Here is a 14,716-nt window from a genome sequence, read left to right on the forward strand (position 1 = left end):
CGCACTGGCGGGAAAAGCTTACTCAGCAGCAGAACAAGCTGGTTCAGCACTCCACACAATGGCGGTGCGCCAGGTATTTCAAGCCAAGCTCCTCAGGCAAATGGACGAGCACGGCTTCGATCCAGAGATATTCAAAGAGCTCCGCACCACTACAGATTTAGCACTGCATACCACGAAATTCACTGCGCAGGCCATCGGCAAGTCCATGGTCAACCTGGCTGTTCTGGATCGACGTATATGGCTGACCCTCACAGAAATGAGTGATAAGGAAAAAGCCACTCTTTTGGATGCTCCAGTGTCTCCAGCCGGTCTCTTTGGCGGCTCTGTGAATAAGTTTGCTGAGCGTTATGTCACGATTCAGCAGCAGTCACAGACTATGAGACACTTTATGCCCAAACGGAGTATATCACAGCCGGTTCGCCCTCGCTCTGTTTCAAGCCAGCGCCCGACTAAAAGCCCCATACCTGCTGCCTCACCGGCACCTGCGTTTCAGCACGCGCAGCAAAAGCGCTCCTGACGGGAACAACCCTTTGAAGCGGAAAGCAGAGCCCGCGGTTCCCTCTGGGTCTGCTCCAAAAAAAGGCTCGATTGGAGACACAAAACACTGTTTCCCATCTCCCCACTATTGTTTGTCGGGAAAGGAGTATTGTTGTTCACAATATTGTTCAAAATGTTGTTTCTGTGTCTTGCACTCAAATAAATGCAATAAAAAATGCAATAAGTGCAAAAAAGAATACAGCATTCGTTGCAAATGCACGAGATGCTCACACATTCTCAATAAAGAGCCCCTTTTTCCTCTTCAAAGCACACACATGAGCGTCGCATCATATCATACAGTGAGCAAGCCAAATTTCCCTCTGTCCCATTACGCGGATGCGTGGCGAGCCCTAACGGGTATTTCAGAATGGGTGCAAAAACGATCGAACGTGGTTATACAATCCAATTTTGCACACCGGCCACCCTGTTTCAATGGCGTTCTGTCTTCCACAGTTTCGTCCGAAGACGCACCAGTGTTACGAGCCGAAATACAGTCTCATCGTGAAAAATGCGATAGAGATTGTGCCAAATTGTCAAGCACAAAAAGGGATTTACCGCTGTTATTTTCTTGTTCCAAAGAAAGACGGAGGGCTTCGGCCAGTCCTGGATCTGAGACATTTAAATCGCGCACTCATAAAGTGCCCATTCAAAGTGATTACTCAGAAACGGATCTTATCGCATGTACGCCGACACGATTGGTTTGCGTCGATAGATCTGAAGGATGCATACTTTCATGTCTAAATTGTACGACATCACAGGATGTTTTTGAGATTCGCGTTCGAGGGAACAGCGTATCAATTCAAAGTCCTGCCCTTTGGACTGTCTCTGGCTCCTCGCACATTCACAAAGCGCATTGATGCAGTTCTCGCCCCTCAGAGACTGAGCGGCGTACGCATCTTGAACTACCTTGACGATTGGCTATTACTGGCGCAATCAGAGGCATTGTTATGCCAGCACAGAGACTTACTGCTTCAGCCATTCTACATTGTCCATCTCAGTTCAAACAGGGGAGAACACTTCCACTGAAGCTGTTTCAGAAAGCATTGGGATTTATGGCGGTGGCAATCCATTAGGTCTCTTACACATGAGACCTCTTCAGTGCTGGCTGAAACGCCGTGTGCCACAACGTGCTTTGCGCCAAGGGCACATGCGCATCACTATATCCCGCCGCTGTATAGTTTATTATTTTGCGCTCCCATTTGCTACTGCAACAGAAAAATTCCAGTATTAGGTTCCCGTGACTTTCAAAACTAGTAAAAAAATGGAGATTGGATTACGGCAGTCAGCAGAAAGATGCCAAATCTATGGTCACTCCCTCTGTGGCAGTGTTGACTAGTGTTTATTTATTTATTTATTTATTTTGTATTAATAACAAGAAGAATAGTGTTTATGCTAAATAATTAAATTGAAAATATAAAAGGTTTCTATTGATTAACGCTGCAAAATAAGGGGGAATCATGCCATAGTCTGTGAAAAGGGTCCAGTTGGAAAGCAAAAGAATCAGCCTGAGCAGCAGTCGAAACTTTGACTTACTGAACCAGAGAGATTCGGACAAAAGCATGGTTCTCAAGCTGGAGACTATATTAGACAACCTTTGAAATTGACCCTCTTCAGTTTACTTTTTTGTCTTTTCCTGTTTAGTTAACATGAATGGTGCACCTGCAGTTGTTTGACTTGTCAGCAGCAGAGCTGGTGGCCATTTTGTGTTATTGCAGTGCAGCCCTGAATATGAAATGGCAGAGTGGGGGAGGTCTTAAAGAGACCTTGCTGTAAATCCGGTTCTCTGTTGTAGCTGCTGTGTGCACAGTTTACTGCTGTTGTGCCATGTTTGGTTTCAGTCATTTTAGAAGAATTTTAAGCCCCAGTGCCTGAAAGCAAGTTTGACAATTTTGTAAATATTTTATCACAGACAATGCGCAATGTTTATATAGGACATCAAAGATCAGTTAATTTTAAAATTGGTAGCTTGATCCACTAGTTAGTTCCTGATTGCTTTACTACAAACCTTGAAGTGCTAAACTGACACCTCAGAGATCTATAGGGCATAGCCCATTTTTAAACCAGCCTCAGCTGGTTCCAGCCAGTTTCTGCCAGTCTTGGCTTTAATTAGTTGACATACAATTGCATCTGAAGAGTAAAGCTTGTTTTTCCCTACAAACATGTGTTGTGTTGGAGGCTTTTAAGATGGATTTAGGTCATTTTTGGTGTACATATTTCACCAACAACTTTCAGCTTTAGTTGTCTATGGGTTTACTTTAGCTCCCAATGTTTGTTCTCCCTTGGAATTTGGATAATTGTATATTCTATTGCTTGGCATCTAAGTTTTTATTAGTCTTTTTCATTGTGTGTCAGGATTGGGGAGGATCTTATTTATATATTTATTGCAATTTTTTATTTTATTATAATAAAATTTACATTACACTTACATGTATTTGTTTAGCAGATGCTTTTATCAGGAAAAAAGCCCCAAAACAAAACATACAAGCAGGAATGGTACAGACACAAGCCATTAATCGTAAGGAGCCAAACATGTTAGCAGTGACTATAATGAATGGTATAGCCAAAAGCTAGAGCAGTGGAAATATAGTATAAATTTGTCCACCTCATTTTACACTTAGATGGTATGCAATTTTTTGTTTGTTTTTTTTTTTTTACCGTTTCCTTAATCCCTGCAATATTACGTGTTTGTTCCATTTTATTCTCAAGTGACCGTGCTTTGAAAATAAGGTGCGGCACATCTTCTGCGTCCAAATTTTTTTTTTCAGATTTAAACCATGGTGTTTCGGCCACTTAAGGCCAAAGTATTCTTCAGTTTTCTGCGTTCCGGATAAGATTGCGCAAAGTATGTGTGCCGCAAATTTCTTCAGCACAGTCTGCGCGGACTGTCCACGTGCGGCCAAGATTTTCTCGACATTCAGACAGTCCTCATCTGTGCTTATCATCGGCAAATTCGCCTGCCATTGACTGTACTAAGAGTATCACAAAGCAGTCAAAGTGCGCATCCAACAAATGCGTTCATATTCGCTTGTGTTCAGAAGAGTATACTTTGAAAAGCTAAGCGCTTGACCATGTGTGAGACGAGAGCATGTGAAAAAATTAAGTATACCCGAGACATCAGTGTTTAATGTAATCCAATGTTTCTGAACAGGGACTAAAAACGGTTCAAGGAACGAAAATGAAAACCGAAAACGAATGAAATTTTTAGCAGAATGTAACCGAATACCGAAACAAAGTGATTTTCAATTTTTCCGGAGTGAAAACTTTATTTTTAAATGCTGGAAACTGGTTATAACCGGATAATTTTGTTCCAATTATTTTTCATGAAACTAAAGGCCAAAGAGTTTATCACAGTACATTTTTGGAATTACACCTTGTTGCCCAAATAAATTAAACAGGCACTTTGATCCTGAAGGAAACTGCTGCATCACACTTTTCTTTCCCTTATTTCCCGTTGTGCATGTTGCATTCTCTGAATGAAGACCTGTAGAACTATGTATAAATACTACATATACACTGATCAGCCACAACATTAAAACCTAAATTGTGTAGGTCCTCCTCGTGCCACCAAAATTCTTCTCACCACAATTGTACAGAGCGGTTATCTGAGTTACCGTAGACATTGTCAGTTCGAACCAATCTGGCTATTCTCTGTTGACCTCTCTCATCAACATGGCGTTTGATCTGCCCCTCACTGGATGTTTTTTGTTTTTGGCACCATTCAGAGTAAATTCTAGAGACTGTTGTGTGTGAAAATCCTAGGAGATCAGCAGTTACAGAAATACTCAAACCAGCCCATCTGGCACCAACAATCATCCATGTGATTAGCTAATCAGCCAATCGTTTGGTAGCAGTGCATAAAATCATGCAGATATGGGTCAGGAGCTTCAGTTAATGTTCACATCAACCATCAGAATGGGGAAAAATGTGATCTCAGTGATTTGGACCTTGGCATGATTGTTTGTGCCAGATGGGCTGGTTTGAGTATTTCTGTAACTGCTGATCTCCTGGATTTTCACTCGCGGGTTGGCCGTTTTGGCGGCACGAGGGGGACCTACACAATATTAGGCAGGTGGTTTTAATGTTGTGGCTGATCCGTGTACATGCACAGTTAATCCAGATATAAGGAAAACATTATTATAGGTAAAAATTACATTGTTGTTTCCATGCCTTCACTGAATTATTGTTAGATATGATGCATTAATACAGATTTGATGCTGCCGGGTTTTGACTCAGAAGCAGATCTGTAAATAAAACTATACATAACTGTTAATGAACTGCTTGTTATGATTTCGATGCCGATAAATCCACCACACTGGAAAAAAAATTATTACTTATTTTGGTGAGGCAAGTTACTTTTTTTTGGGCTTGGTTTTGCAGACCATGTTGCTTGATTCTCTTGAGAGATCTGGCAACACTGCAATTGGTATTTCACTCACCCCTTTGTGCAGAGTACTGTCATTTTAAAAAGAACATTATTAACCGTTCTTTTATTTTGTTCTAACCAGTAACCTTTTGGAAAGGAGGCTCCGGAACTTCTTAACCGGAGCGAAAAATACAGTTTTTACTCAGAATGAACCATAATGAAAAAAATTTTGTTTTTAGAGAAATTAGAGATTATTAACAGTATAAATGACAAAGTATTACCTAAGTTTGCTTTGCTGTGGTTGCACTTTTTCTTATATATCAGTCAGCAATATTTAGTTCATGTAAACTTCTTCAGGCATGTTCCGCCCCTGCCTATAACCACCCAGATGTGTGAGGTGTTTATTAGTTAGGTTAATTTGATTTTGTTTTGTACACCATAAGAAGTGTAGATCAGCAGTTTCACAGTGTTTGTAAGTACCAAATCATGGGTACATATTGTTCTGCCTGTGCGCATGTATTTTTTCCATGTGTGGCAAAGATCGCAGGGGGATCTTTCCTTGCAAAATTCAGTATTTAGCAGGGATACATTGCTTTGCTTGTGGTTGAAGGAGCTGATTAACTGGCCCACATTGAATTCTGTAGAATTGGACAGTAACGTCTTCATAAAATTGTACACATTCCCCCAGCCTTAGTGTTTGCATTTTACTAAATATTTTGGCTTATTTGATTTTGCTTTTGGGTAAAAATGAATGCGGAAATCTCAGCTCAGTTTAAACCATTATTTCAATCCATTTTGTATATGTTCCCCCAAAAGCAATGCAGAACATGCAGAAGTGCTGATTACTGATATACTGGGCTAACTGACAAGTAACGACTGAAAATATGGACTATGATTCCGAGCTGCTACTCTGAACTTACTTTTGGAGCTTGCATTTAGATTATTGAAATTACTGTCATGACAAGCTAGTGCTACGTTGGAATTGGCGATCCTAGTCCAGCTGGTTGGCATAGCCCTTTGTTTAGATTTATACAAATTTACAGCAACACACTATAATTGGATTTTTACTATTTAGAAAGTTTTGTCACACTTCTCCATGTATTTAAAAAGAAGTTGTGCATCTTTATCTTCTCTTTTGCTCATTTTATACTTGATTTTATGTGCATTTTTTTTTATTTTTTTTTTTTTGCACTGTATAATTTAATGGAATGACTGTGCAGTGATCTTGAAGAGTTTGGCTTGGTTTGTTTTATTGGGGCATGGTCTTCCAATGGTCAGCTCAATACATTTTTTTTTTTAAATTCTGAATCTGTTGTGTTAAGAAATTAACTAGTTTTGATTTTTGGAAAAAAGGGAAGGGCTTTAACTTCATTCTCAAGAGAATGTTTTGTTTTTTTCTGCTCTTTTGTGAGTTTTATTTATAGGCACTGTAGAAAGATGACAGGAAAGGGTGATGACGAGGGGGGAAAGGAATCATGAAATTCACTAGCTTTATTCAAAGTTCCGTTGACCACATGAGCACAACGGCAAAGTAAATGTGGTCTACTAAATATTAGGCCAGACATATGTTGGAAGCCATGTAGACCATTTACACTTAAGCCCTATTCACACTGCCAGTGATGCGCAGCAACAAATAGACACGATCTCATTAATTTTGAATGAAAACAGAACGACTTCTGGCAACACGAGCGACAGCGACCGCTGGCGACAAGATGTAGTTGTGGCAAGTGACTTGAAAAAGTTGAGAAGTTTAACTTTATGCAAATGACCAGTGACATTCTGAAGCGACTGCCAATGGGAGTAAAGTCAGTGGAGCTTACACCATTGTTAATTTTATTCATGATGTGATGCTCTGAGCGCTGTTGCAGGTAATATAAAAACACTCTCCCTTGCTTCATTTTTAGAGGCAAGAGAACTGATTACTTTTCAAATTAAAATATTTTAGTTTTACCAGCAGTAGGCTACATCTCATCTGTGATCAGATTTTCAAAGATATGGCCAGTTGTGCAGACCACCAATAATGGCAGAGTGACAGCAGTAGGAACGCCTACTAGCAATATACAGTACAAGGACTTGCGACAATATCGCTGGAGGTGTGAAGATACATTTTGGGTGGTCCGATCACAAGTGGACAGTGCTAAATACAGATGTAAACTGGGTCCAATATGTTTTATGATCGGATCACAAAAATCACTTACAAAGGTAGTCAAAAATGCACGTGACCAGATTACTGATGTCTCGCCTGACTACTTTTGATGAGATACATCTTATGATGCATTCCAGACAACTCAGAACTCTGAATTTCCCCACCTCTTACTTGAAAATACTGATTGGGAATGCCTTTTGAAGTTAGACATCCAATTTGTGAAGTTGGGGTAGATCGGTCAAACCCCGACCTCAGCGTGAAGTGTCATTTGATGTAATTTTCAAGATGGCAATGAGCATAATGCGGAGCTGGGTTTTGTGAAATGTAAAAACAAAGTGTTTTTACTGGGTGGTCTGCACGAAATGTTTGAACATGCAGTATACAAGAACTGGGGCTGCATTTGCCAAAAGCAGCGCAAGCTTAAGTTGATCGTAGAGACCACTGGCGGCAAGATCTACTTAGGCTTATGATGCTTTTGGGAGAGCTGCCCTGAGCATTTTGCATTCATGGCTTTTATGTCAAGAACACATGTTCTTGAGTCATGGTGCCATCTTGTGGTGTGTACATGTGACCATGAAATGTGAGTGACTGTGAGCTACAACTGCCTTATTGGTTGTAGGTTTCTATCAGGTGTTGGTCATGCTCATCCAAGGGAACATTTGATTGAACAGAAATCTGTGTAGTGCAAGATGAGTCATCAATGTTTTTGGTCTATTTTCCCTGAAGTATATCTGGAAAAGGTTATTGTTGTCAAGTGTTAGTTACTAACATAATGATGGTTTCAAAGCAAATGGACTGACTAAAAGCCACAAAAAACTATTTCATATGGTCTTTTAAATTTGTCGTGTTTTCTCTTGTGAGCAATTTGGATTTATTTCATTTAGTAGCGGAAGACTACAGTTTTGGAAAAGGGTTTGAAAGATTCTAATGGGGATTGATGTCAGAATGTGGTGTGTGACTCATGTTGGTGAGTATGAAGGAATAGTCCAGGGAAAACAAATGTGCAATTTTTTTTACTTGTTTCATTGTTGGATTGTGCCCAAGTGTCTGGCATCATGAAAATGATGTCCATGGTTCATTTTATTCCATAGGATTGTTCAGTCTACATTGGTATATGGCTGTAGACACCCCCCCCCCCTGTTTGTTGAAATGGTACGATCTGTATCGCAGTAATTTTCCACCCTGTTTTCTCTGTGCCTGTAATGCAGCAGTGGGGGAGGGTCAGTTTGCTTATTAAGCACATGCCAGTTTATTTCTCTTTCATGCCTACCATCAATTTTCTCTTTACATTGTTTTCCACTCTTATCTAGAGGCTCATTGATGAATGTTTTGCTTTGCAACACCTTTTACAATCGCAGGTATTAGAATATTGCTGGTCTGTCAATGAGTCTGTGTAAGGTGATGTAAGATTTTAAAGTCTAATCATGAGTGAAAAGTGCCCATTTTGTTTCCGCTAACACTGTTCTGTTTGTAACGCAACAATTGTGTGGTAGCTACACCATTTTCTCTAGTTACAGCCAACACCTAACAAAGAATGTGCTCCACCTCTTCACACGAGATCCCCCCCTCCCCCTGCCGTTCTCGCTGCCTCTCTGTTTTCTCTTCAGTATGTAGTGTTTGCTTTAAGGTAGTTGGAAACCAGTCATGCTCCTGTTTTTGCGCTCGCTACAAATCAAGGCCTACTCCTGAGGACTACAACTCAAGGTTGTTTTCGAACTGAAGTCTTTACATTTACGGTTTCAGATTTAGTGCGGTTTACACTTAAGGTGGATTAGCTTCTTTTTTTTGTGGACAGGGCGATTTGAAAAATTTTATTTAATTTTTATTCTTTTTATTTTTTTCTTTTTTTTCTTTTTTCTTTTTTTTTTTTTTTTTTTTATAAATGCGTTTACAAGTTTTTTCCTGTGGTATTTGCAGACCTATTAAATTATTTTTAAACTTGCATTTAACCTCGCAGCTGATATCCAGAAGTTTGCATTTCTAGTGCGGCTGGGATCGTCTATCTTGCATTCACGACTTGAGACTGTGGAATTATCGGTTAGCGGTGTGGCCGTTCATACCAGGAAGAACCGATTACTTGTAATGTGTAAATGAGGAAGACGCATTGTCATCTTTCAGTAGTCATGACTTTTTGCTTGGAGGAACGTATAAAAATGTTATTGGTCGGCAATTACCATTTGAAATAGTTGCATATATCAACCTTCTGGCATTTCTTTTCAAGACAAAATGGGCTATTTTTAATGTTTTGCAAACAATTTTTTATTTATTTTTTGCCAAAATGTAAGACAAATGGCAAACAGTCTTGGTTTACGATATGTAGTGATAAGGGGAACTGATTGAAAAATGGGTTACCTCTGAATGTCCAAGCCTCAGGAGGAGAAGCAATGTACAGCTGGTTGTACACCAGAGCTCTGGCGACCATTTTGACTCTGTGCAACGAGCAGCAACCTCAGTGTCTATGTTTACACTCAGGGTGGGGGAGGTGCACAGTGAGGCTATGTGCGGTGATCAGCATTAGAAGCAGCAGCTTCCTAGAGACTAGCAGCCATGTTTGTAAAATGAACGTCCTTTTTGTAGACATAAAACAGCTGACGTGGAGGAATATATAGACACATTTTTTAATTTAGTTTTACGCCACATTTGTCTCTTACCTTTCGTTTATGTAAATGTAATTTATTCGGTTACGTTCCTTATGGGTTACTAATGGAATTTCAGATTGCTTACTGAGAGAAACCGTTTATGGATGCATGCAGAAAATGCATCACTGCATTCTTTTTGTGTGTGTGTGTTGTGCACCTTAGTTACCTGTCATGCATCTGACTTGACAGCACTTAAATGTTTGGGAGGGAAAATACTTAATTGAGACTGGAGACTTTACAACCCAAATAAGTAAAAACAATCTTGCCATGGTTATCATGGATACCAGGCCTTGGGGGAACGGTGGCTGTTGACTGGAAATTGAAGGTGTTGTCCAGATGGACCAAAGTTTATTTTATATATAGCATAGGAGCCACGTCATTTGCACCGGAGAACAAGAATAAAGTTGATGTGAAGCATTAGAATGAAGTTGCACGAAGGTTCAGATGCTAATTGGAAGTAAATTGCTCCACTAACTGGCTCAACTCTGACATATTGGAATACAAAATAAATAAATAAAAAAAAAATACAGAAAATACTTGTCACTTATTCTGGTTGTGTGAGAGAAAATCATGCCATTTTCTCAAATATTGAACAGTTGGCATTTGATGTGCAGGCTACAAGCTCATTCTTGCCCTGTTGTTAGGACAAATACTCTAGTAACAAGATTGATGCATTTTCAGAATTGAGCCTAATTATTGTCCTGCATTAGGCGCATGCCTTGTGTAATGAGTTTTCAATTGTGGACAAATATAAATTACAGGGTCAGGTAACTATTCTTTAAATATTAGGCATACAACAGGAAGTTCTTGAGTCTCTTAACTAGTGCTGACAATGCTGATGTTTTTGAACACCTGTCCTCTCTATTTATTTTTTTAAATGCAAATAGTTTATTATTAGTAGTATGCCTTAAGTTGTCGGAATTACAGTTTTCACAATTACATTTAAATTTAGATATATAATTGTTGTAATAGGTAAATATTTTTATCTGCTCGTATTTCTTGTCAAATCAACAAGGTGTTATCTTATTTCTTAAATACATTTTATCAGTAGTTGTCTCTCTTTGTAGACTGTAAAATTTTATTTTTGAACAGCTGGGACTTTTCACTGTTTGTGGTCATAACATCTGGCTAGAGAAATACATGGATTGTGGTCCATATACATAGAACTAGGGAAGTATGTCAGCATTACTAGATGGATTAACTCATAAATAGACAACACTTCAGAAGTTACAGCCTATTAATTAGACTGCTGTACTAAATTTAAATTAAAGAATGGTTTTAGAATTAACAATGAGGCTAATAGATAATCTAAAGCCAGATATTTAATTAATCTGAAATTTGCTTGTATTCATGTGCGAAACAGAACTGTAAATTATTTTTAAGACTGATTTTTCTATATTTCCTTTCTTAGGATCCTCAAATAGTTTCACAACAAATCCATGAACAGAAAAGTACGAGACATCGTAGAAGCCTGGTAAGACAAACTAATTTATTTATGCTTTGTGGTGATCCCCCCCCCCCAACTTAACACTGAGACAGAAATACGGGTATGCGAGCTTTTAAGCACAATAGTAGCTTGAAAATCTGCATTATATAATGCACTCTTCTTGTCGCTAGCAGATTCTGTTGTGTGCTGCTGTTATTGGCTAACAATTGCACCAATCATGTTAAATGGGGTGGACACAAAGTCTGGTCTCCCTCTTGGTATTCTGGAATCAGATGCACTGCTGACTGTTGTGGCCTTACCAACTAGCTAGTTATGGCAGTTGAACTGAAGAAGGTTACTGGTTTTTGTCAGGTTCAACTACTTTCTCAATAGGTGGTTTACGGACTTGTTATTTACAGAGGTACTTCAACTCAGGCTGATATTGTGGGTAAACAGCTCTTAAAATAGTTAAACCGTTTAGTATATTTGCTTTGGCTGAACCACCATTAAAAAAAAAATATGGCAAAATCTTAAGATGTCCACATATAATCAGCACTACGGTTATGGTTGCGTTACAGTTAAAGGAAGGTAATGTAATCGAGGTCAGGAGAAAATTCTAGAGGAGCAGGAAATGGTTGAGATGATAGAGTGACACCTTGTGGCTGTTCTTCAGTAATGACACCTTTACATGAATTTGAATAGTTTATTCAGATGTGTAGAGTACTGGACTTTCTAACTAACCAGCCTGTTTAAAGGTTGAAGAATTTAACTGTAATATTCTGAATCCGTTTGACCAACTAATACTACTGGCATTTTTCGCAGGTGAAAATGGAAGTAGCTGTACCAGACGAACCTCAGAAGAAAATCTTCCGTGCGAGGAAAACAATGAAGATGAGTGATCGTCAGCAGCTCGAAACTCTCCACAACACCTTGACAACCACTTCTTCCAGCTCCACCTCTTACTCCTCACGACCCCAGACCCCACTGGTGAACGGCACCCACACCGAGAAGGACAAAGAGAAAGTAAAGGAGAACGACTTGAATCATAAAGAGACAGACTTGATGCCACCTGCCAATGATTCATCTCAATGTTCCCCTTCTCCATCTTTGTCTTTCTCTGTCTCCCGTTCTCCCTCTCCACCCAATACACAGACTACCTCACCCTCTCCTTCACTTAAGAAGAGTCCAGAAAAGACGAGAGATGAGAAAACCAAGGATATGAAAGGAAAAAATGAGAGCAAAGATGGCGGAAAGAATGAGGACCTTATAATGGACAAGAAAGAAGTGAGTTTCTCTTCCAAGCAAGGAATTCAGGGTTTTTGGCTTCCATATAACTCTTTGAGTGAATAGTTCAAATTATTCACTTTCAGGTTGTAACCAATTAGTGTACCAATTGATGTGAAGAATGGTATTTTTGCACCAACTTGTAATAAAGCGCAGGTGAGGCAGGCATTGAGATTGAGATTGTTTTAGGAGTCTGTATTTCCTGTAGTTCAGTTGGTAGAGCATGGCACTAGCAATGCAGAGGTCATGAGTTGGATTCCCAGGGAACATACAAACTAATAAAATGTTTTCCTTGAATGCACCAAGTTTCTTTGGATAAAAGCAACTGCCATATGTATAAAATGGAGTCCAGTTGTGTTCTTTTTAATGGTTTTGTATCCAGCACATATTACAGACAGCTTCAGTCAATGCATGTCTTTAGAAATGTGTAATTTCTACACTAACAGCTAGAATATTTATTGTTTTGAGCCCAACGTGAACTAGAGAAATCTGGTGGTAAGGGTCCCATCTTTTTAAGCTAATCAAATCATTTAATCTTTTTTCCCTCATCAGACTTCAGAGCATTCCAGTTCTCCAACAACACCCTTTGAAAAAGGAGACCTTAAAAATGCAGAGATTGAGAAAGTGCCCAGTGAGGAGATGGCTGCTATGGATATGGATGACGCTCTCATGGTTACAGCCTCCATTGGTGACAGTTCAGAAGAGAAAAAGGAGAAAAGCAATAAAAGTTACTCCTCTCCTCTGTCTGCCTCTCCTTCTTCTGGGATAGAATGTGATCCCGAAGTTAAAGAGGGCTTTCTGTGCCTCAGTGAAGAGGATGAGATCCAGGCAGAGAAAGATGAAAAAGCAAGAAGTGAGGAGGAAAAGATGAATAAAAATATTACGAAAGAGGTCCAAAAAGATGACAAAGGCACTTCGGAGAACATAGGAGGTGAGAACCACAAGAGACCCAACTGTTCAATATCTAATTGCTTGACAGTCAACTGCACTATGGAATGAGAATTTACAGAGAGGCCAAATCTTGTTCACACTGGACTATTTTGTGTCACATAGTTGTAAAATGTGAGGATGCAAACACAGTATTGCTGGAGAAGAAAGTATTGATTTACAAGAAATTAAAGAGATAGACTGGCAGCTTGCGATTGACTGACTGGTTGTGCACGTTTCATTTTGAGAGAATATTGAGTTACTTTACAATCTGATTGGTTAAGCTAATTCAAATGGTGTCTCAAAATGATTGCTTGATCAATTGACAATAGTAGCAGGGTTTCAATAGTTGCAGGCGATGCCTTTAAGCCTAAACCCTTGTCCTGCCTCTGCTTAGGAGCAGACAACAGCACCCCTGCTGGTACAAAGAGATCTTTGTCAGAAGAGAAAGATGACGATGACAAAGATATCGAGGAGGAGAGAGAAGGAAAACGAGCAAGGTTGGATGGTGATGAGCTGGAGGCTCAGTTGGAGCTGAAAATTACAGCCAATGCTGGGAGCCGACATAAACTGGAGAAGGTTTGTTATCTTTCTACCTAAACCTGAATATCTACATACAGTATATATGGCATGCCTCTGGCATGAGTTTCACTGATAATGGCATGTTCCTCAATGTGTTTAAGCAAGTAGGATATGTGTTTACAGTAAATATACTACTAAATCTATCTTTTCAAAATCCAGAATGCACATCCCTACTGCATAGGACCTACCAGACACTAATTAACTTTCTTTTCCTGAACGTTTGTTTGCCATGTGAATAGCCTAGTTGCTGACATGGCGTTAAAACTAAATAAACAACAACAATACTTTCTTTTCCTATTAGATGGTGCAGCAGTTAGTAGAGGAACGGTTACGGGTGCTGCAGTTGACTGTATTTGACCGTAGCATAAAAGAACTGAAGGAGAGAGTGGAGAAGATTGACAATGCAACCAAACAACAGAATGCTATGCAGCATATTAACACACTACAGGTGAGTTTAAGCTTAAACCTTAAAAAGAGAATCGGTGTTAGTTAGAATAGTACAATAGTTAATGCTTTTGTACACAGGGTAGTCTTCTATGCAGGGTAGTCTTGGAACCCTTCCGGAATTGCCTTTTCACTGTTGTGGTAATTATGCATTTGCTGCTTGAAACTATTGAAGGGCGCTAACAATATTATTTCAGTAGATGGGAGTTGAACACAAAGCTCATTCTCGCAAGTAGCACTTTAGGTAAAAGGGGTTGTTACACGTAAACAACTGCAAAACATGCCTGGCGTAAGCTAGAGTGACTTGATGGTCAAATGTTGTGAAATGGGAGACACTTTTGCGATTTCAATGCAATTAGGGCTTAATT

General features: G+C 39.4%; 1 protein-coding gene across 6 annotated transcripts in view; it reads left to right on the forward strand.

Annotated features, from left to right (window-relative positions):
* The window catches only part of atf7ip (activating transcription factor 7 interacting protein), a 63,778-nt gene that overhangs the window by 40,156 nt on the left and 8,906 nt on the right, over nt 1–14,716 (forward strand). For 4 of the 6 annotated variants that reach the window (XM_051702430.1, XM_051702432.1, XM_051702428.1 and 1 more), the window contains exons 2-6: nt 11,097–11,159; nt 11,934–12,395; nt 12,948–13,326; nt 13,720–13,901; nt 14,206–14,352. In XM_051702430.1, the coding sequence (XP_051558390.1) occupies nt 11,940–12,395; nt 12,948–13,326; nt 13,720–13,901; nt 14,206–14,352 (1,164 nt within the window). In that variant the 5' untranslated portion in view covers nt 11,097–11,159; nt 11,934–11,939. Of the gene's footprint in view, nt 1–11,096; nt 11,160–11,394; nt 11,533–11,933; nt 12,396–12,947; nt 13,327–13,719; nt 13,902–14,205; nt 14,353–14,716 lie in introns of those variants that run through there. The other 2 variants (XM_051702429.1, XM_051702434.1) reach the window with 2 other exon arrangements.

This window comes from Myxocyprinus asiaticus, chromosome 7 (genome assembly GCF_019703515.2).
Source record: "Myxocyprinus asiaticus isolate MX2 ecotype Aquarium Trade chromosome 7, UBuf_Myxa_2, whole genome shotgun sequence".
Taxonomy (NCBI): Eukaryota; Metazoa; Chordata; class Actinopteri; order Cypriniformes; family Catostomidae; genus Myxocyprinus; species Myxocyprinus asiaticus.